The 24226-nt window shown below is 43.8% G+C and overlaps 1 protein-coding gene across 1 annotated transcript in view; it reads right to left on the bottom strand.

The window, feature by feature from the left end:
* LOC130865818 (zinc finger protein 30) overlaps window positions 1–22948 on the bottom strand; it is a 36606-nt gene extending 13658 nt beyond the window's left edge. The window contains exons 1-5 of the mRNA XM_057756895.1: window positions 22826–22948; window positions 20137–20207; window positions 16470–16596; window positions 15983–16069; window positions 7263–8608 (exon numbers count right to left, since the gene is read on the bottom strand). Of these exons, the coding sequence (XP_057612878.1) occupies window positions 7263–8608; window positions 15983–16069; window positions 16470–16596; window positions 20137–20169 (1593 nt within the window). The 5' untranslated portion in view covers window positions 20170–20207; window positions 22826–22948. The remainder of the gene's footprint in view (window positions 1–7262; window positions 8609–15982; window positions 16070–16469; window positions 16597–20136; window positions 20208–22825) is intronic.
* Window positions 22949–24226: the final 1278 nt, after the last annotated feature.

Here is a 24226-nt window from a genome sequence, read left to right as displayed (position 1 = left end):
AGGCCAATGATAGAATGCTTACGTAGCAGGCGAAAGGCTAGGTGGTCCAATCCCCAGCGTTGGGAAAGCAGGAAAATGACATCCATGCTAAAGATGATGCAGCTTTATAATTTAAATAACTCCAGAGGCGGGAGGTGGAGGCAGGAGAATTACAACTTCAAGGCCTGCATTGGCAGCTTTGTGCAACTGTCTCAAGCAGCAAAAAACCCACAAATGTAAAATTGTTACAGACAATACATAGCCAGTGTTCAGATTGAACTGCTGACAAGATCTGCGTATTCGCTACTGGTCTCTCACATTAAACTGACACAGGGTCTTTGTCCAGGCGGGCCTCTGCCTCCACTGATGATCCTACTCAGCGTCCTAGGTAGTTAGGAAAGGCACCTACCTACCTTTGGGTCTAGGGGAGGCTGACATACAGAGCCTTGTCGTACCCAGGTCATTGTCACTGAGCTATGACCTCATCTGCTTTGTGATGACAGCTTGGTTAGCTTTAGGTGACCCCAGGCACAACGCTCCAGTTTCCCACTTTGGTTTGTGATCTTCTTGCTTCCCATCTTCAGAGTGCCGGGAGTTCAGCTGTGCACCACTGTATGGTTTGTGAAAGGCAAATCAGCCAGGCTTTTGTGTGTCCTAAGCAAGCAAGCTACCGCGTTCCATCTCTAGCCAATGGTGTGCTTTGCCCAACACCCACCCCCCCGCCTCTCTGATTTTTGTGACAGGGTTTTACTGTGTAGCCCTGGCTGTCCTGGAACTCACTCTGCAGACAAGGTTGGCCTTGAACCCAGAAAGATCCCCCTGCCTTTGCTTCCGAAGTCCTGGGACTAAAGGCGTGCGCCACAACCTTTCTTTTTGTAGGACTAGGAACCCAATCCAGTTTGACTCGGTACTTTGTTTTATTTGCAGTATGTGATGAGACTATATAGCTGGTAAAATATGCTGTTTTGTGAGCTGCTTGCGAATGGTAGAGTATACAGCAATCTGACCTCTCTTACATTCTTACACACAACAGTCTAACCGAATCTGCTCTGTGACTGGAAAAGTTGAATGAGGTGCATGGCTTTGTGATGGGGATGACCTGTTGCTGTGATAAGACTGACAAAAAGCAATGTAGGGGAGAAAGGGATTTATTCAGCTTACAAATCCATCATAAATATGGGGGATCCAAGGCAGGAACTTAAAGCATCGCATCCACATGGAAACAAATGCACGGACTGTTGCTTGTTTGCTAGCTTTCTTTTACATAATTCAGCGCCCAGGCTATGGAATGGTGCCGCCCACAGTGGGCTGGGTCGCTCTACACCAATTAACCAACACAGCCCACTAGACAGTAGGCCAACCTGATTTAAGCAATTCCTCGAAAGACTTTCCTTGAAGTTGATTCTGTCAAGTTGACAGTTAAAACTAACAACATACTTAAGACATGTAAGCATGCACCAAGTTTCAGGGCTTCTCCTCCATCCACAGTCCAGTCATGCTCATCCAGGTATCGCCATGGAGAGTTCTGAAGGCATGATCAAGGCTAGTCAGCTCCAGAGTAAGAAATTCATTTAAAAGTTCACATTTTTGAAAGACATAACTTGAAGATGGCTGTGGTGGCCCATGTCCGAAACCTCAGCACTCAGGATGAGACAGAACGGTCCTGTAGGTTGAGGGCAGCCTGGGTCTCTTTGGCAACTACTTTCTGCCTTCCTTTTTGAGGCAGGATCGCTCCTACATATGGAACTTGCTGACTGAGCTAGACTGGCTGGCTGTGGAAGCCCCAAGACCTGTCTATCTCCCCACCTCTTCTTCCTCCCTGCCCCACAATGTAGCCATGGAAGCACACTGCTTCTCCTTGGTATTTGATGTGAGTGTTGGGATCAAAATCCAGGTCTGAATCCTAGTTTGGCAAGCACTTTACTGACAATTGTCCCAAGTCCCCCAAATGAGGAAAATTTAAACCGTAATAGTTGTCAAATATTTATTATGTTCAATAACACATTTTAAGCCACTTCCCCACTGGGCATGGTGGTACATGCTTGTAGTTAAACTGGAACAAATTCAAGGCCATCCTCAGCTACACAAAGAGCTTACCAAGTACCAAAACACTTTATTAAGCAATTTTATGTTTGGAGACAGACTCTTACGTAGCCCTGACTTCTCTGGAACTCACCGTGTAGATCAGGCTGGCCTTGTACTCAGAAGATCCACCTGCCTCTGATTAAAAGCAAGAAAAGAAAGGGAGATCATCAGGCCATAAAAGCCAAGAAACAGATCCAAGACAGGTGACGTGGTATACACGGTTAATCACAACACTCTAACTTCTTTTTTTTTTTGGTTTTTTGAGACAGGGTTTCTCTGTAGCTTTGGTGCCTGTCCTGGAATTAGCTCTTGTAGACCAGGCTGGCCTCGAACTCCCAGAGATCAGCCTGCCTCTGCCTCCCGAGTGCTGGGATTAAAGGCGTGCTCCACCACCGCCCGGCAATCACAACACTCTAGAGGCAGAGGAGGACTGCCACAGGCCCCCGGTCAGACAGGACTCCATTGCAAGGCCGTATTTCAAGAGGGGCTGGAGAGCTGGCTCAGTGAGTAAGAGCATGCACTGCTCTTGCAGAGGGCCTGAGTGCGGTTTTGGGTTCATAACACCCTGCGCCTCAGAACCACCTCGACTCTGCCACAGGCGATCTGATGCCTTGGCTCCACAGAAGTCTCCAAAGCCCGTGCTCACATGCACAGACCACACACAGAGTCTCACTGTGCAGTCCTGGCTGGCCTGGAACTCTATGTAGGCCAAGGTAGCCTTAGATTCAGAGATCTTCTTGCCTCTGCATTCTGAGTTCTGGGATTAAAGGGCGCAGGGAGAGGAATGGGGGAACAGATCAGCTGGGCAGAGGTCCAACTGGATGTGGGCATGCACCTGTAATTCCAGCACGTAGGAAGCTGATGGGAGGGTCAGGAGATGAAGGCCAACCTAGGCAAGACTTATCTCAAAATAAAAACAACATTTAAAGTGGGGGAGTAAGCCCAAAAATCTAGGAACACAGCTTGTTTGTGTTTAAAACCAACAGGACCGAGTGCTGAGACATCCAAGTCGCCATCCACGAAGAGGGACATGATGCCCTGCCAACCTCTTCATACCCAAGCTGCAGTATTTACATTGTAAATCATAACATCAACCATAAGAGGAAAGCAAGGGATTTTTGAAAATATACTGGGATGAAAAATGACTTACAAGCATCACCACCAAAACAGATCTCTTCCAATCATGAACTGGCTACATTTACAAACCTAAATCTGACATTTAAAAAAACTAATGTAACCACAAACTAGGAAAAACGGTCATAAGTATTACACAGCCAGCAGGAAAACAATCGTTCACCAGAAAATAGTATTAAGACAATTCACAGAAAATGCAGTATTTGAAAATATGAAAGTATGGCATTAAAAGCAAATTACATTCAGCAGAAAAATGCAAATTAAAACTGTCATAACATTTCACTTAACAGAATGGCAAATCAGACTTTAATAAGGTGTCGGCAAAGGCAGAGGAAAGGGAGCTATACAACATCCGAGAAAGAACCAACCGCTATTGGCCTTTTGTAAATGCACATGTACTCAAAACAGCAAAGGCAACCCAGGGGTGGAGCTTTCCTAGACACCTGCACATAGAAGCTAATATGTACAAAGACAGTCACCTCATTCTGTATTTCAAAGGAGAGAAGACTATGTACCTCAGTGAGGGACTGATTCAATTAACTGTGGGAGGCCAAACAATAACAGCACACAGACAAGGACTATGAGCAAGGAAGTTAGTCTTTACTCCTAATATAGTCCACTTTCTACACTTAGAAACACTAACGGACGTAGTCTTCAATAATGTGAAAGATTTACCCTCAGTGCTGAGGGGAAGGAGTCTCACTGTGTAGCCTTACATGGCCTTACACTCCTGAGTGCTGGAATGCAGGCCTGAGTTACTATGACTCCAAACCCCTCACACCCCTACTTTCCCCCTCACCCCCCCAAGACAGGGAGGGTCTCACTGTGTAGACCAGGCTGACCTGGAACTCAGAGATCATCTAGCCTCTGCTTCCTGAAGTCTAGGATTAAAGATGTGCAGCACCACACCTGGCTTCGACAATCCTTAACAGCTAAAGATCGCCCTAGACTATGTCAGCTGCTTAACAAGTTATATGGATGCTTGCTTCCCAGTGAATTGCTGCTTTCAACCTATTCCTTCCTCTTTCATCTTTTAAGACTCTCCAGCATCTTGAGACAGTGAATTTCTCACTGACCTCAGTTTTCTGGACTTGACCTTCACATTCCCTAGGTTATCCGAGGGGAAGTATTTCCCCTCAACTCCATCAAGTTCGAATTAGTGGTTACTCTGAAGTTATTTAAAAGTATATTTCCAAAGATATGGAGAGACATCTCTGGGCCTATGCAAGAAGGCATTGTATATAATTTGAACCAACTGAGACTTGAAGTTCAAGACACAGAAAATAATTTCTTATATAAAAGAATATTTTGTAAATTTGGAGTCCAGGTATGTCTGTTAAGCCTTTCATTGGTATTTGTCCAAATGTTCTATCCTGATTTTGTTCATGACGGGTACGTTAAAATCCAAGCTGTCTTTTCTCTTTGTAGTTTAACCTTTGCTTTTTATTTATGGAGACCGTGCTATTAGTTACAAATAAAAACATTAAATCCTTTTAATGACGTGAATATTTGAACACTATGTTATTTTTTCCATTTTCTTTTTTTTTTTTGGTAAATAATTTTTGTTCTTCAGCTCTTCCTTGTGTGATTTCTTTGGTTAATATCTCAACAGCATGGGTTTCTCTCCCCATCCTTTAATTTCAATCCTTTTGTAGCATTGTCTTATTTATCTATTTATTTATTTTTGAGGTGGGGTTGCTCTATGTACCCCAGGCTAGTCTGAAACAACAGCAATCTTATCTTCAGTTCTTAAGGAGTACAATTCCAAATGTCCCACACCAACCTAGTCTTTCATTTAAATAAGAAAAAAACTTCCTTTCAACTATAGTAATCAGCCTATTCAAATAGCTTTTGGAATTACTGATACAGTGCCTACCATTCTCCTACACAACTTCCCAGTGGCTCCTTCTAGGTTCACCATCTTTGTCTGAGGTCTTATTTTGATTACTAGTTGCTTCTGCTGTTCTCAGCTACCTTCTATGATTCTAGCATAGACAGGGTCTCATGTGGCCCAGGTTAGCCTTGAACAATCATGATTTCCTGCACCCACCTTCCCAGCACTGGGATTACATGAATGCACCAACATACTTGGCTAAGACAGATCACCTTACGAAAAGGATGGACTGGCAAAGGTATTATGTTGACAATCTGTTTCAAATGTCCCTGCTGTCTGGTACGACAGCACCGGGGAAGCCGCAGCCTGGGCCACACGGATCCTATGGCAAACAACAGCTTACTTCGCTGCTTGAACACTGTCACAGGCTCCACTCAAGGGAACACAACCATTTTCCTACTTTTTAAGAGTATACTGGCTTGATTCTATGGGTCTGTGAATGTCAGAAAAATTTATGTATATTCACCAAAACTTACTCTAAACATTTCAAATTTAACTCAAATAACACTGAACAAATTATTTCATAGCAGTAACCCTTTCTAGCTGTACCCGGTGGCAGACGTCTGTAATCCCAGCTGTCAGAGAGGCCAGTGCAAGGAGATGAGCTCAAGGCCTGCCTTGGCAGTTTAGCAAGACCAGGCCTCAGAAAATAGAGGGCAGAACACATGCTTAGCAGGCCCCCGGCTCTGAGTTCAAGGCAGTGTGGGCGCACACACTTCTAATCCCAGCACTCAATGAACTGAAGCAGGAGGATTGCCACAGGATTACGAGACCCTGTCTTTAAATAAAACCCACCAAAGCCAACTGACAAAATTTCTGCCTGCAAATGTTCTGCTTCCTTCCCACTAGCCCTGACTGTTACATCTGTGTCTTCCAAATGTCTCCTTAGGACCTGGAAAATCCAGTCTACTATCAGATGGTTTAGGAAAAACTGTTAAGGTCCAGTTACTGATTTTATTGATTTTCTTAAGCTCCTTTAAATTAAGTAATCAATTATTGTAATAATATCTATTTCTGCTGTCAACTCTAGAATTTATTGATATTTTGATTGAATATTTTATAGCATTTATGCAGATGAGCTGAATCATGTTTAATACGTAGAGCTGCCTAGCTTCCACACTGAAGCAAGCTGTATTTTCAGACTGAATTTTTCATGTAATCCAGAAGTTACATGGTGACAGTTATAGATTGCAAATGTGTTCCACTTCCCATCCTGTGCAAACCCATCTGTCCTGTGTACGTAAACTCAGTTTCTGCTACAGAGAACACTTTGAGCCCACCTTCCAGCTAAATGCAGTGAGTCCCGGCAGCTGTGCCAGAGTCAACTGCCTGGTTCAACTGAAGCTGAGGTGAAAAACTGCTCATGTTCGAGTCTGACCATTGTCGCCAGAACTCACCATGAGAGCTTTGCTTCGGGACAAGCTGACAGGAGATGGCATTAATAAAATGCACATGAACATTCTACTAATAATAACGAAGACTATGATAAATAGATGGTTCCTAATATTTCCTAATCATTCCTCCATGCTACTGACTATGCCAAAGTTCCCTCTACTAAATTCATTCAGTCCCCACAATAGCCTTACTACTGACTAAAAGGCAGCAATCTCAAGTGCAGAAGTTAGCTAATAATAAAATACAGGTGTCAAATGATGCATGGGATAGCGTCTACACCAAGAAGGTCCACGCAATCATTCTCTATGTGGCATTTTCTATAGCTATAATTAAATGTAATCCTTTTACTGGTAATAGAATTAGTATTTCTAGCCATAATTTAATTTTTATTATTCCTATGTGAATTAATGTTCAATAAATTGTAGGTTATAAAGCAAAAGAAAAAAAGTACAGTTATCAGATGGTCTTCTCTTACAAACTCTTATTCGGTATCGAATAGCTGAAAAAAAACGAGGGCTTCCTGTTCTAATCACCATAGTATAAATTACATAATGTTAAGAGGCTCCATTGCCTCACTTCCAGGCTTTTCTCAGCAGGGTCTGGGTAGCTGAGGGACACCTACGGGTGTTTCCCATATTTCTGATCTTATCAACATTTTTCTTCCATATATACATGAAGATGTTGAATAAATAAAGGGCAGTATTCAAATACATAGAATTTCTCCCATTGTGTGTATTCTCTGGTGCTTCTTCACCTGCAAGAGCCGAGTAAAGGCCTGTCCACACTCCTTGCATTCATAGGGCTTCTCGCCAGTATGGATTCTTTGATGCTGCGTAAGATGGGACCTCTGTCTAAAGGCCTTGCTGCACTGCTGGCACTGAAAGGGTTTCTCCCCAGTGTGGATCCTCTGGTGTAGAATAAGAGTTTTACAATCGATAAAAGCCTTTCCACACTCTTTACATTCATAAGGCCTCTCCCCAGTGTGAATTCTCTGATGTCTATTAAAGTATGAAGGACAAGCGAAGGCCTTCCCACACTCCTTACACTCATAAGGTTTCTCGCCCGTGTGGACTCTCTGGTGTTGGATGAGATGTGCTTTCTGCCTAAAGGCCTTCATACATTCCTGACACTCATAGGGCTTCTCATTAGTGTGAGTTCTATAGTGTTTCATGAATGCTGAGTGACAGAGAAAGGCCTTTTCACAATAGTTACACTCATAAGGTTTTTCACCAGTGTGAATTTTCTGGTGATCATTCAAGTTGGAAGCCCAAGTAAAAGTCTTTCCACATAAGTTACACTCATAGGGTTTCTCACCGCTGTGAATTCTTTGATGTCTGGTAAGGTTTGCACTCTTGTTAAAGGCCTTCTGACACTTGTGACATTCGTAAGGCTTCTCATTGGTGTGTGTTCTCTGATGTTGAAAAAATGTGGAGAAGTAGAGGAAGGCCTTCCCACAGTGCTTGCACTCATAGGGCTTCTCATCCGTGTGAACTCTCTGGTGCTGGACGAGCAGGGAGCAGTTAGTGAAGGCTTTCCCACATTCCTTGCATTCACAGGGCTTTTCGCCAGTGTGAAAGCGATTATGTTGAACAAGGTAAGCATGCTTTTCAAAGATCTTGCCACAGATCTCACACTGATATGGCTTCTTATTGATCTGATATGGGGCAAGATGGAAGTCATAGGCAAATCCTCTGCTGCACTCCTTCAATTCATCACACTTCTCGCCAGCAAAGTCCTGCTGATGCTTCATCTGATCCGTGTAGTAGACAAACGTGTTCTCGTACACTTCATTAATTTTGTCACTGGCAGGAACTCTTCCCTGCTGAGTAATGGTTTCGCCTGCCTCCTGTTGATAGTGTTTTGTTTCAGAGTGAGTCATTTCACTCAGAGCGATAGGTGCAGCTGGCATCTTTTCCAACGGGGCTGCCACTCTCTGTAAACACTCCTCTGTGGATTCCGCTTGTACCTCAAGGGGTCCCTTGCATCTCCAGTCATTTCCAAAACTAGATTCCTCAAGGCAAGAATTACCGACTCTTTCTATTATTTTCCATTTCAATGATTCCTTTCCAAAGATCCCACGCTCTAGAGATAAATTCTTCGTTTCATTTACAGACAGCAAATCTGAAAGGAAAATAAGTACATATTTAGTACTAGAAGACATGAAACTTTACATTAGAAATGGGTGACTGGTGGTAAATGCCTTAAATCTGAGCACTGGGGAGGCAGAGGCAGGAGGATCTCTGTGAGTTCAAAACCAGTCTGGTCTACAAAGAGCATTCCAGAACAGCCAGGGTTGTTACACTGAGAACTCCTAGCTTGAAAAACAAAAACAAAACAAAACAAACAAACAAAATAAACCACAAAATGATTTTTTTTTAAAGATTTTATTTTTATTTCATATATATATATATATATATATATATATATCACTGTTTGGCCTATATGTGAATCTGTGCAGCGTGTGAAATCACCCGCTACAGAGACCAGAAGGCAGCTTCAGGTCTCTAGAATTGGAGTTACAGAGTTGTGAGCTGCTGGGAATTGAACCTGGGTCCTCTGGAAAAGAAGCCAGTACTTTTAGCCACTCAGTCACGTATACAGCCCCCAAATGATCTTACAGTGCTTGCTGCAGTGTAAGAGAACTGGACTTTAGATCCTCAGAACTCATGCAACCACCAAGAAGGCATGGAGGCTCACTTCTAATTCCAGTCTCAAAAGGCAGAGAGACAGGGAAGCTGTTTCCCAGGACAAGTTGACTAGGAAGATTAGGGTTTAAGAAACCCTGCCTCAGGTTGGAGAGATGGCTCAGAGGTTAAGACCATTGCCGGCTCTTCCAGAGGCCCTGAGTTCAATTCTCAGCAACCACATGGTAGCTCACAACCATCTGTAATGGAACACATGCAGGCAGAATACTGTATACATAATAAACAAATAAATATATATATTTAAAAAAAGGAACCCTGCCTCAAAATGGAAGAATAAAAGAAAGCGATCAACAAAGATTGCCAACATTAACCTCTGGCCTGCACATGAACTCACACACATGTGAACATGAACACACATATATATACTACATATACACAAAAAGGGAAAAACTCAGAAAGCAACTGGGGCAGATAAGACGGCTTGGTGTAGGAGGATCTTCTGTCTATGTATTACTTTCCTTGGTTAAATAAAGAAGCTGCCTTGGCCTTTTGATAGGCTAGCTCTTAGGTGGGTGGAGTAGACAGAACAGAATTCTGGGAGAAAGAAGGCAGTGTGGCGGATGCCATAGTTCTCCTCTGAGATGGACGCTGGTTAGACTCATGCTGGTAAGCCACAGTCAAGTGGCAATACAGATTACTAGAAATGAGTTAGATCAATACGTGAGAATTAGCCAATAAGGGGCTGGAGATAATGGGCCAGGCATCAATTTAATTAATACAGATCTCCATGTGGTTATTTTGGGGGTATAAACTAGCCGGGTGGCGGGGACACAGCCTGCCGCTCCTTTTACTACAGAGTGGCTGCCCAACGCGGCCTACTAACTCCACATAAAACCTGAGAGGGCTTAAAAGGAGAGAGAGAGGTTAACACAGCCTTTTTTGCTGTTTACTGGCAGGGTGCCACAGAGAGAATTTCTTCACTCGGCAGAAAAAAAGTGGCGGTTTTAAAACACCAGCTTTATGGGCTGTGCTGCCATTGCGACCTCTGACTCTTTTGGGAGATGGAGCATTTGGAGTAAAGTGCTACAATTTGTTTGATGGCAACTAGACTCGCTGTGTGCCTAAAAGGGGGTCATTGCGTGCTGCGGCTCAGAGGCACAAGCAGCTCTACCATGCTAGCGGTGCAAAGTGCAAGGCTCAGAGGCACAAGTGGCTCCGCCATGTTGAACTGGGCAGGGCAAGCCCGCAGTACCTGTTTTTGACCTAGGAATGTAACAGCTTAGATTCTTAAGCGCTTAGTGATTTAAAAGCGCAAAGCAAAAATGTTCCTGGACAGTAAAAAAGTTACAGGCAATGCAATAGGACAGATTCAGACATAAAAGACCTCTAAATAGGTCATAGTGTTAGATAGACATACGTAGGTAGGCTTGGGGGAGAGAAGAAAAAGAATATAGAGAATAAAGTTAATGCTTTAAAAAAAGGGGGTAAAGTCTTTAAAGAGACAGAGTACAGATAGTTATAGATTAAAAGAAATAAGGAAAAATAAGCCATGTAAAAATGGAAAATTCACAGAGAGTTTGGATTCTGTATATTGTATTTTCTTTGAACTTTTTGACTGTGAAGGAGCTAAATACAGAGAGACATTTCATTGTATGGGCTGCTAAGCTGATCCAACATGTATGTTCTAAAGGTATCTTGACTTCCAAATTTGGGTCTAAGGATATGATGCTTTGGAGAGGGTCTTCTTTTGTTTTCACAGAGGATGAGACCCTGTGGATTGCTTCTATCCCAATATGGTATGATAGACCACGCCCTCCTGAAAGGTTGCTGTGAACACCCTCAAAAAATTACTTCACTCAACTGCCGACTGAGATGAACCTAGTAGACAGGTTATACCATGAAAGACCTGAATAACAGCGCCCCCATACAGCAGGAAGCAGTTTGGAGAGAAAAAAACTGCGCCCATATTCCCAAATATTGTTTATAAATGTTTTTACATTTAAAGGGGGATATGATATAGAAATGAATAATTTGGATTGATATGAATCTTGGTTTACTGATACTAATTTAAGGTTAATCTTGTTATATGTATATTTCTGCTCTTGATTAAGGTATTGTGATTGTGTAGTTCATTTAAAAAAGGTAATGTATAATTAAGAAATATAGGTTAATAGATAATCATCAAAATAGTCAAGCTTGTAGTCCTGTTAGTTAGATTTTCTAGATATGTAGAGATATATTTCAGTTAGATAGGCATTCTTCGTATCTTTCAAAGACTACAGAATATGGCATTTAATGTTTTAATAACTTAGGGCTTTTCATGACAATGAGACACATCTGCTCCTGGCAGCACCAGCTACTTCAAGAGGAAGATGGGCGTTGAAGAGGCTCCTTATGGAGTTTGATAGCCATTTGGGCAAGAAACTGCTCTTGCCTGGACTTTTGCATAAATTGGACACAAAGAACACACAGAGAGAGGACTGCTGAACTTGCCTAAAGGTGAGATGATCCTTTGGGGTTCCTGTTTCATGAAAGAGTCTGCGAGACATTCTGCAGGACACAGCAGAAAATGACTGAACTGTCCTTGAAATTTCCTGCTTCATGGAAAAGTCTGCTGGATACTATGGGCCTATAGGCTGAAGATGGATGCCCCAACAGTACAGAAAAACTTTGGGTGACTGTCCAGGCAGTGAGATGTCTCTGTCATTTCTAGAGTTTTTGAAGTTGCTTACTTCTCATTTACTTAGGTAATATTATATCCTTCTGGAGTCTTTGATGGAGTTGAAGAATAGATAGATAGTTATAGTTATAGTTTTCCTTTGTTATGATAAAAGATAAAATAGATATAAAATATTGTGACTGTAACTCTTGCTTGATAACTGTTTTGTTATATGTAATCTTACTATGTTAAAATGAAAGCCTTTCTTTTTTGTTTAAACAGAAAAAAGGGGAAATGGTGTAGGAGGGTCTTCTGTCTATGTGTTACTTTCATTGGTTAAATAAAGAGACTGCCTTGGCCTTTTGATAGGACTGCAGCTTAGAATGCTGGGAGAAAGCAAGCAGAGTCATGCAGACACCACGCTTCTCCTACCCAAGATGGACGGTGGTTAGACTCATGCCGTACTGTACAGTCAAGTGGTGATACACATTTATAGAAATGGGTTCATCAAGATGTGAGAGTTAGCCAGTAGAGGCTAGATATAATGGGCCAGGCAGTGTTTAAATGAATAGTTTCTGTGTAATTATTTCAGGTAAAGCTAGCCGGGAGCCAGGCGGAGGGAAGTGGCCCACCACTCCTTTTACAGCAACGGCTCAGCGAATAAAGATGCAAACCCAACAATCTGAGTTCAGTCCCAGATCACACAGCTAAAGAGCAGAACAAACTCCTTCACGAATATACCCTAAAGTGCACACGTACAGTTAGTCTCAAACCCTGGAACAAATGGCAGAGGTGTCTATTTAATATATGAACGCTGACCTGGAAATTCCAAGGGAGGGAGGAAGACCGTCCAGGAAGAAGCTGAGAGGAGCCATGAGGGAGAAGGGGTAAATGTCTGGTAACAAGAATTTCAATTGGAGCATCCCCAAGCAGACAGAAAGACTTGTTGGAGAGAAATGTCCCAAATCACAAAGTGGCATCCCTTTCCATATGATGGGGGCCCAGTATGGCAAGAAGAAGCTTCCTGACACACCACTGTGACTTCTGTAGTAAAAATAGACTATGGAGGCCCAAAAATGTGAGCCTATTTCCACTTGGTCTGAAGGTCAGAGAGTTCCACCTTGCTCAAAGTTGCTGCCATTCCACCCTAACCAAAAGTCAGAGAGTTGAAACTTACTTCTATTCCTTCAAGGTTATTGTTTGTTTCTACCTCAAACAAAGGTCCCACCTAGATTTAGATCAGAGAGTTCTGCTCTCTGTTAACAAGTGTGGCTAATATTCAACCTTGTATTTCAGGTATCGAGAAGTAGACCCGTTTCTACCTCAAACACAAGTCTAAGGATCCAACTAAATTCCTACTCTCTCATGGAGATAACAATGGATTCCACCCAGGGAGTGGTTTGCCTACAGAATGTTTTGGTTATGGTGTGAACATTACTTATCTTGTTCTAGCAACAGAATGTTTAACTATGAATGTAGCCTGCAACCTTCAACTGACCTGCTCAATTCCTTGTCTCATGTTAATACAGTTTTTTTATCTTACTCCTTCCTTTTGAGGTTAGGGGTATTTTAAGCAAATGGAAATTAAATGCATGCAATTTCAGCATTCACTGGAACTCCCTCCCGTACGATCCTATGTTTTCTGTTTTATTATTTTCATTCACTAAATTCTCTACTAATTTTCCTAATCCCCATGTCCCCACCCTGGTAAGTGATTTTTTTTATTGAAGCTGGTCCTAGACAGTAGACAAAGCAGGAAACTCCATAGTGACACTTACCCAGTAGAAGGGGGGAAATGAGAGGTTAGAGCAGGCAGAGGAGAAAACAGCTGGAGACGTGCAAGCGTTTTAGTAAGTAGGGTTGCCCACATATGGGGCCCCAAAGGGCACAGCAGGGAGATGCCCACGTGGTGGGTGGCCCAAAGGGCTTAACAAAGAGATGCCTACATGGTGGGTATCCCAAAAGGGTACATCAGGGAAAGAGAACACTTACTGAGTCAGTGAAGAGAGATGGTTAGATAAGGTTGTTATGGTTTAAGTAAAATGCTGCAGGTTCCCTGAGGGGCACAGCAGCAGAAACGCTGCAAGTCCCCAAGTGGCAGTAGGCAGCGGGTCCTGAAACCATGGCAGGCCATGAAGGGCAGCAAGTCCCAGGCAAGGAGCCGCATGGGGGGTGAGAGACTGAGATGGATAGACACTCCACAAGACACACAGCAGGTCTCTGAAGGCAGCTGGTCCCGGGGAGAGAGCCACGCGGTGGGTGAGAGACAGAAACATGGATAGGCACACCATGCAGAGTGAAGTTGGATATTTACTTAGTGGGTTATGGAAGGGAAGGGGAAAAGAGGAAGAGCAGAGAGAGAGAGGCAGAAAGAGAGAAAGAAAGAGAGAGAAACAGAGAAGGGGGAAGGGAAGAAGTGGGGAGAAGGGAAAGACAGAAGCTACCTCTTCAAGAATGAAACAGAAAGGAAGTGACTAAGGCTAGAAACTGAAGATCAACTTGCCTTGGTAGACAGAGGAGGGAGTGGGCATGGCTTGTCTCTTAAAGGGACAGGACAGACCATTACAAAGGTAGAAGAGAGAAGCAGCTAAAGAGATGGAACTCTAGAACTGAATTTGGTGGGTGGCAGAAGCCAGCAGAAACAAATGATCAGTACATACCCCAGGAGAGTCAGATCAACAGCTTGTTTCAGAGAGGCTGAGTTCCCTAGAAGGGAGTTCATTTATGACACTCTTGGGCTTCAGCAGCAGATGGATGAAAAAAAGAAATAAAAAGGGAAGGAAAGGACTGCTCCCAGGGATGGGGGAGGTCCCAAGAGGGGTGGTGGTCAGTCACCTGAGGCCTTGGTGGGTCCCCTGGCGGGTGGCCTGAGGCCTCAGCGGGAGACAGATAGATAGATATGCCATGCAGAGAGAGTTTGGGCATAGAGTTTATTTAGTGGGTTATGGAGGGGAAAGGGAATGGGAACAGGACAGTGGGAGAAGGGGGCAAGAAGAGAAAAAGGCAGAAGCTACCTCTCAAGAAGAAGGAGAGAGAGAGAGAGAGAGAGAGAGAGAGAGAGAGAGAGAGAGAGAGAGAGACAGAGATTTGCTTGCCTTGGTGGAAGGGGGAGGTTGGGAGTAGGTGGGGCTTGTCTCTTAAAGGGACAGGGTATCCAGGTGACAGACCAACCAAGCAGATTACACTGATAGCCAGGTTCACTTTGATATGTTAAATAGGTGCACCTCAGCCATTTGTCCCAGGGTTTATAAAACAAAATAATAAGGATTTAAAAAATTAAATGGCATAGGTAACCCTGGAATGATTACATTAATATCAGATAAAATAGACTTCATGATAATACACACTGTCAAAGATAATTTTATCAAAGCAATTAAAGGCAATCACAGTTATATAATTCTATGATAACAAAGTCTCACAATTCATAAGGGAAAACAGAAATAAGAAATGACAATCCTACAATCACAGCTGCAGATGCTCCAATTATCTCCCAGTAACATACACAGTCAGACTCCTCCAAACAGTCAATCAAGACAACAAGATTACACATAGTACTGGGCAACATTATTAATAAATAAAATAAAACTGTCTAATTTTTATAAAGACGACATCAACAACGGCTAAATGCGGTGAGATGGCACAGCTGGCTAAGGGTTTGCTGTCAAGCCTGAAGACCTGACTGTGATCCTGGAGAACCACATGGTATAATGAGAACCCACTCCCAATAACTGTGTGCACACGCGCGCACACACACACACTCAAAATATGAGTAGACAAAAAACCTGGGCAGTGGTGGCACATGCCTTTAACCCCAGCACTTGGGAGGCAGTGGCAGGCAGAGGCAAGCTCTGTGAGCTTGAGGTCAGCCTGGTCTAAGAGCTAGTTATAGGACAGCCAGGGCTGTGACACAGAGAAACTCTCTCTTCAAAAATCAAAAACCAAAAACCAAAACCAAAAATAAACAAACAAAAAACCAAACATACAAACAAAAAAAAGTAGAAAAAAAAAAGAGAAAGAAAAGATAAAGAAAAAGCAAGCTGCTGGTCCTCTCCCTTTCTCAAACTATTTCTTCCAGAACACTGGTCTCACAGCAGGACTCTGTACACTGCAGGGGAGGACAATCACTGCCGCTCCATGACTGGTGTGGCCTTCCCCAAAAGCACCCCAGCTGCTCCCAACATCCTCACGCACCTGGATACCATCCTGCTTGCTCCACCATCCACGGTTCTTTGCCTTGCTCCAGCAGTGAAATTACTAAAGGCTTAGAAATGGCAAGTCCTACTCAGAGAAAGAGAATGTTAAAAACAAATACAGAAACAGACAACAACAGGCAAACAGTATTTGCTATATAATTAGTTTAACTGAAAACAAATTTCGGATCTTCAGGATGATTGTGATTTAAAACAAATGAATAAAAAAGTTGCTGTTTAGCAAGCAATTACTAAACAATTGTTGCTTGCAGAGATCACCGATGAAAATTAAAATTATGAGAAAGTATGTATATAGCGTATCAAAGGACTTCAAAGAAAGCATTTACCAGCTGTTAAGTGGTGGCTTTGGAGACGAAGAAAAAGCTCACTAGTTAAGTCCTGCATGCGGCAGACTTTCCTCTCCGCAGATCTTCATCTCTAGCATTAAGGGAAACATCTTCTGGATTATGAGAAAGAGACGGCCTTACCCAGTGACACAAAGTTGCTGTAGGTCTCCAGCATCACATCTCTGTATAGAGACCTCTGCTCAGGGCCCAGGCACTCCCACTCCTCCTTACAGAACTCCACAGTCACATCCCTGAACACCACCAACTCCTGGACGGAAAGCACACAGACAAGATCAGAGAAAACCATTCCAGGAAAATGTTAAGACTGCCTTTCAAGGTTTTTCCAGGGCAAGGCACGTCCTCTCCCAGCACTAGGGAAACTGAACATTTCAAAGCACTGGCCTTTGGCTCCTGAGAAACCATTTCTGAGCCCCTGGATGTCCTGCCTGGTGAGGTGTTTCTTTTCTGTATGCCTGACTGAGGCCTTCGGCTGGGCCAGCTTGGCCTTTAGGAGGCTGGAGAGTCAGTAACAAAGATGAGTTGTAGCCACCATGGGTAGGCCAGCAAAAACCCCAGACGAAGAGCATTTGTCAAGCGTTGCTTGCTGGCCATACTTGCTACACATTGTCTCATACCATGGCTAGGAGAACTAAGCATGTCTCCAGATTTCCACCAAGGGGACACAATGCAGACTTTAGACTTCGCCCTTGGCAAACTTCTCTTTTCTGGTCCACATTCTTTTTTTTTTTCCTTTTAACTTACTTAACCTATTTATTTTGTGTGCATTGGAGTGAAGGTGTCAGATCCTCTGGAACTGGAGTTACAAACAGTTGTGAGCTGCCATGTGGGCCCTGGGTGTTGAACCCAGGTCCTCCAGAAGAGCAGCCAGTGCTCTTAACAACTGAGCCATCTCTCCAGGCCCCTATTCTGCATTCTTCTGAGGTAAATTCACAAGTATGAGGATAACTGCTTCTCTTAGTTGTGCAAATTCAACCAAAGAATCACTCTAGTCTATCCAGATAAGTGGTTCACTCCTGTAATCCCAGCACTGGGAAGGGCAGCTAGAAATTCAGGGCTAGCCTGGGTCTTAGTTAGGATTATACTGTGATAAAACATCCCAGCCAAAAGTAACTTGAGGAGAAAGAAGTGTATGCCCCTTATGCTTCCAAGGTACCATTCATCACTGAGGGAAGTCAGGGAAGGAACTTAAATAGGATGGTACCAAGAGGCAGGAGGAGATGCAGAGGCCATGGAGGGGTGATGCTTACTGGCTTGCTCCCCATGGCTTTCTGCTTTCTTATAGAACCCAGGACCACCAGCCCAGAGATGGTGCCACCACAGCAAGCTAGACCCTCCGCACCAATCACTAATTTAAAAAATGCCCTATTGGCTTGCCTTCAGCCTGATCTTATGTAGGTATTTTCTCAATTGAGGGTCCCTCCTCTTGGATGCTAGCTTGTGTCAAATTGACATGAAAACTAACTAGGACATCTAGGCTACACAAGTTCCAGACCAGCCCGTGCTACAGAATGGCACTCAGTCTCAAGTAGGAAAAAACAAGAAAGCCAAACCCACAGACGAGGTACTGCAGTTGAGGTTAAAAGGAGCGTGCAGGAGAGAAGCCCAGCAGTGCACTGGGGCCCATAGAGAGGCGCACAGCATGTGCGGTCCAGTGTGCGCAGCTGTCCAGACAAAGCTATCTGTTGCGGCACCACCTGCTCTGGGAACCTAACACACTCAAATGGAAGCCCAAAAACTATTCTGTGGGTGTTTTGGTTATGATTAAAATAGTAATAGAGACTCATAACATAGCAATGGGCACACTCTTGGGGACAAGAGACACAGAAGACACTTGGAAAATAAAAAAGCATTGTACCCACACGAGAACCAAAAGCTGACTCCCTTCTCGCTTTTGTTCTGTCCCCTCTACTTTGGGTCACTCGCATAACTCTGCAAACAGGTATGCTGGTCACTGAGATGAAACCAGGATACCTACACTGCTTATCTCTTTCCTTCCAAGGCTAAAGCACGCAAGAGGGTGGAGGCATTGTACTAGCAATCTTTCTGTGTGTCTCCTCCAGAATCCCTAAAAGCACCTAAAGGTCTTAGGTCCTGGTCTTAAACCTGCACTCACCTTGGATTTCAGGAATGGTATAGGCTTAAGGGCTGCCCCCGCCCCCAGATGTGGCCAACTGTCCTTAAGGGCAGGGCCCAAGCAGATGCAAAAGTAGCCATCTGCTGATGATAAATGTGTCTACTAGGACCCCGAGGACTTCTGCCCACCAGCTCACAGAAAGGGACAGGATGGGGACTAATCAGACCACACCTCCATCAGGATTACGTAATTATGCAGACCTCTCTCATGCCCATCCTTCCCAGAGTTAGCCCTAAAAGTTCAGTGCCTCAAAGATAGTCTTAGTGCATCTTTAAAGGTACCCTAAGGCGCCTTTATCTCTGTGCAGCCACAAAATCAACTTCTCTCGGCTTTTCAGTGTTACTTATTCTTTATCTATTTTAATTTTTAAAATTCCTATGTGTGTACACTGAGGTCAAAAGAGATGAGGTCAAAAGGGAAACAGGCCAGGCACGGTGGCACTCACCTTTAATCCCAGCGCTTCGGAGGCAGAGGCAGTGGATCTGTGAGTTCAAGGCCAACCTGGTCGATAGAGTGAGTTCCAGGACAGCTTCGGCTGTTTTACATAGAGAAACCCTGTCTAGAAAAGTTTTTAAAATTAAAAAAATAATAAATAAATTTTAAAAGAAGTATTTTTGGTTTTCTAGGTGGAAAGTTATTAAGCAGAACAGAAAAGACAATGGGTTTCTGATGGGATTAATGAATAAAAAATAAGGAATAAATTATACACCTGTTCTGGGGGGTTATCAAAGGATGTGCAACCAATAAATGACATGGGAACAGAAAGCTCATGAGCTCAAGATCATCCTTGGCTCTAAACCAAGCTCAAAGCAGCCTGAGCTACATGAGACCCTGACTAAAAAAATTACTACATAATAAGACTGTCCCATTAAATAAGTAACCAAAATAAAAATATAAAGACTGCATATTTAAAAGCAAAAGTGTTTTCCTTTATTTGCAAACATATACCAACACTTTTCTTTGCAGATTTTTCTTTTTTTTTTTAATATTTATTTATTTATTATGTATACAATATTCTGTCTGTGTGTATGCCTGCAGGCCAGAAGAGGGCACCAGACCCCATTACAGATGGTTGTGAGCCACTATGTGGTTGCTGGGAATTGAACTCAGGACCTTTGGAAGAGCAGGCAATGGTCTTAACCTCTGAGCCATCTCTCCAGCCCCTTTTTTTCTTTTTTTTAGACAGGACCTCAAGTAGTGAGCTTGGAACTTACTGGGTGGCCTAGGGTGGGCTTGCTCTTGCAGCAATCCTGAATAACTTTATATTTCCCTTTTTCCTGACTCTCAGGCGACTGAGCACATGATCCAGTCATGATCTCATTTGGTATATTCTATGTGTCAGTACCTGTTAACAACCACATGTCTATTAATTCAGTCAGAACGGATCTAAAGTAAGTGCTGTTATTTCCTCCACTTTCTGATTAGGAAACTGAGGAACAGAAAAAAATGAAGTAAACTCATGAATCCAGAGGTATCAATATTCCTCACAAGGCCCAGAAGATGCTTAAATGAAAAAAGAAAAACAAAACAAAAACAAAAAAACCATACAGTCTCTTGTAGTTCTCATATACTGAAGAAAACAGAATCACACTGGCAAACCTCAACCTCACATGGTTACCATGACAATAGGGTGACAGAAACAATCCCACTCACCTTGAACACAGTGTTGACATCCACAATAGCCATGCTTCTCTACTCTCGGGGCACTCTGGGAAATGGCAGAACTGGAGAAGGAAGAGAGAGTGGGAAACTAGGTCAAAATCCCATGACCAAAAAAGTCACAATCGAAACTGAAATGCTACGAGGGACACTCGTAGAGACGATGACAGATTCTCATTCCTTCCATTTGTAAGGCCTGTGACCCACACAGGAAGTCCTTCCCACCCCATTAATAGGGTAAGGAATGTGCCATTGTGATGTGGAATAATACTCTTGTACATTGTAAAGAATCATCATGCGTATTAGTTTAATAAAACGATGATTGGCCAGTAGCCAGGCAGCAAGTATAGGCACAATGGCCAGAATAGGAGAATTCTGGGAAGAGGAAAGGCAGAGAGTCAGTCACCAGCCAGAGGCAGAGGACGCAAGATGAGAATGCCTTACTGAGAAAAGGTACCAAGCCATGTGGCTAAAAATAGACAAGAATTATGGGTTAATTTAAGTTGTAAGAGCTAGTCAATAATAAGCCTGAGTTAATAGCCAAACAGTTTATAATTCAAATAAGCCTCTGTGTGTTTCTTTGGGACTGAACAACTGCAGGACCAGGCGGGACAGAAACTTCCATCTACACCATTCCCATATGTCCTTATCACAGGGTAGACTCCACGAGCTGCAGCATCAGTGTCCCGGAAGATTCCCAGGGATAAATGCCATTGATGTATAGCATGCATAGAAAAAACTTCTTATGGACATGTAGAAATTTTCTTTTTTCTTTTTTTAAATGATGGGGTCTCACTAAGTAGAGTAGACCAGGCTGGTCTTCAGCTCAGAGATCTGCCTGCCTCTGCCTGCCCCATGCCTGACTCCTTTAACTTTCTCTCTCTCTCCTTTCTTTTTTTCTGGCTCTTTTAATCTACTTTCTCTCCTCCTCTCCCCTCCCCCCTCTCTTTTTCTGAAACAAGGTCCCACTGTGTAGCCCTGGCTAGCCTGAAACTCAAAATGTAGACCAAGATGACCTTAAACTCACAGAGATCTAACTGCCTCTCACTCCTGAGATTTAACTGGGATTAAAGGTGTGCACCACTATGTTCAGTCTTTAATTTTTTAATTATGCTATGTCTATAATGCCCAAGGCCCCTTCAAGTACCCAATAAAATGCCTGCTTGGGCTTTTCTGCGGGTAATATGAGTTTCCCCAAAACTAGTGCTGTTTGTTCCCCTTTCTTCAACCCCCCAAAAAACTGCCTTAGAGTTTATGATGAGAATTGTTTTTAAAAGATTAATTTATTTTATGTTTACTGGTGTTTTGCTTGCATATGTGTCTGTATACCATATGTACACCTGTTGCTTTGAGAGGTCAGAAAAGAGAACTGATCTCCCGGAACTGAAGTATGGGTGGTTATGAGCTGCCATGTGGGTGCTGAGAATTGATTTCCTCCACCTCATGCAAATAAAAAAGAGGAACTTGATCTCCTCTCTGGAAATCATAAACACAAAGCAAGGTACATTCGAGGAACGCCGAAAATTTCCGCAGGAATTGGTCAGGCGCAGAGTAAATTCCATTTTAGTCCGTTTAAGCTGCAAAATATCTGGGACTAGGTAGCTTAGAGACAGCAAACTTGTTCTCAGCTACGGAGGCAGAGAAGTCCCCATCTCAGCACTGACAGGTTTGGTGTCTAGTGCAAACCTATTTCTTGGTCCACAGAAGGAGACTGTTCTGTATTCTCATCTAGGGGACAAGCAGCTCCAGGAAGTCAAGGCACCAATCCCATGTAATTACCTTCAAAAAGTCCCCACCTCCTAAATCCACCACAGTGACGGCCAAGTTTTAACTATAAACTGGAGAAAGTGGGGATGGGAAACAACTGGGACACACTGTGCGCATGTGTGTCTCCTGTCCTAAAGGCTTGGAGCTGAGGTTTTCCTTTTATAGCGCGAAGTGGCTCACCCTGAATCTTGAACTCCAAACTCTGACTTCTCCAGTCGCAGTCAACAGAGCCTTATAGATTCTCTAAGACTTTTCAAATATGTTGTTTGTCCCTAAACAAGGCTACCTGAAGATGTGACACAAAAACAGGAGCCCCACGGTGGCACGTTTTTTCAAATATAATTTCTCCATCCTCATACACTTCTGAGACAGGATTTCACGACGGCCTGGAACCCACTATGGAGCAGTAACTGTCTTCCAGCTTTCGCGGCCAGAGTGCTGAGATTACAGATGTGGCTCACCCCGTCTGACTTCTGACTATATTTAAAAGTCATGGTGATCGGTAAATCGATCTATCTTGGGTACAGATATCCTTATCATCTCTATTATTTAGCTTTCTTTTTTTCAATTTTTCAAGTAAACTTGATATCCAGGAAGGAATAGAGGTATTTTCCCCCCACTTAGCGGTGGAAGACTAGAGGATCCGGTAACACTTATCACCCATGTTCTGACTACCTCGCGCACGCTCGCTCTCACCCTTCCGTACAATCCACACCCTCCGAAAGCCTTCTCGCCTGTGGAGTCGCACTTGCCTCGCCGTAGTCCCTGCGGAGATCTCTTCAGCCCCCAGCGCCATCCCGGAAACCGGGTGGGTCCCCTAGAGCCAGCCGGCAGCCAGCGGCCGGCAGCCGGCAACCAACAAATAAAGACCGGAAGGCCCCATACCCAAAATGCATAGAACCAGAGCCAGACTCACCTCAACTGGGACCCCACGGGCTACGAATTCCAAGGACCAGCGGATACCAACCAGAGCAGTACCCGGTTAGGTCGGGTAGGACACTGAGATGATCCGGAACAACCTCTCTTCAGCCACTTCCGCCATGTGTCTCAGCTTTTAAAGTAGACTACATTTCCCAGCAGGCCGTGCTTCTCTAGACTCCCGGGGAGAGTTTCAAAGCCGGAGAGTGGAAGCAGAGAATGTTGGAACGCTCCGGGAGAGAACGGACAATTAGCCTTCTAAGGAGGAACTTCCCACAGATTCGGGCCTGGGATCCTCTGAAACTTTTAAGGTGTTTCAGATCTGCGGTGGGGTGGAGATCTTTCCTGTGAATACAGCAAGGATCGCCTCAAATGACCCAGCTCAGTACTACATTTCCCAGAGGCCATCGCAGACCGTGTTCTCCTTGACGAACTCAGCCTGCACTTGACCCTCTGCTGTAGTGTGAGAGCTCCTTAGAGCTTTCCAGGTGTAGAGTCTGGGCAACGCGGCTTGGCTGGGACTGGAACACAATCTACTTACACTTGATAGCCACTAATTTAAAAGTGCTGCTTTAGCCAGGCCTGCAATGCATGCCTGAAATCCCAGCACTCAGGAGATGGAGACAGGAGAATAAGGGGTTTTAGAGCCAGCTTCGATTACGTTACATAGTGAGTTTGAAACCAAGGTTGCTTTTTGTTTTGATATGCTGTCTCGCTGGTACAATGAGAACTCGATGTTGATCATGCTGGCCTCAAACTCTGAAATCCCCACGTCTCTGCCTCCTGTTTGCTGGGATTCAAGTCACGCAGCCCCACATCCAGCTAAGTGTTGGTGGGTTTTGTTATTGTTACTTGGTTTTGTTGTTGCTGCTGAGGCAGAGTCTTACTAGGTAGCCTTGGCTGGTGTTCTGGCCTGGAGCTTGCTTGCTATGTAGCTCAGGCTGGTTTCTAATTCATAGATATTCTCCTGCCTCAGCATCCCAAGTGCTGGAAATACAGGCACATACTACCATGCCCTGGTTGTTTTTTCAGTCCAACAAACCTCTCTGCCAACACAATTCAAATCAGACCAAATCAAACCAAATTAAAAGAAACCCAGTTTTAATGGATGCCAGCGCTCCCGGAGAGGGGGACAGAGAACTGGAAAGACACGTGTTTGTTCTCTGGGGGGCAGTTTAAATAGCCTATGGGAGTGGTCTGCACCCTCTCTGGGGAGGGGTCACCATTTGGCAGGCTTTCTTGGAGGTGAGTTTGGACTGAGGCAACTCTCAGGGAATGGAGAGGGCTTGAAATGCATTTTTCCACCCCAACATTCCAAAATGGATGCCAGGACCTGGGGTGACACTTCCAACCAAACATTCAGACTTTTTTGGGATAAGGATGTTAGGGGCTGAGGTAA

Source organism: Chionomys nivalis, chromosome 2 (genome assembly GCF_950005125.1).
Source record: "Chionomys nivalis chromosome 2, mChiNiv1.1, whole genome shotgun sequence".
NCBI classification, from domain to species: domain Eukaryota; kingdom Metazoa; phylum Chordata; class Mammalia; order Rodentia; family Cricetidae; genus Chionomys; species Chionomys nivalis.
The sequence above is the reverse complement of the archived record's forward strand: the minus strand, read 5'-3'. Positions and strand labels throughout refer to the sequence as shown.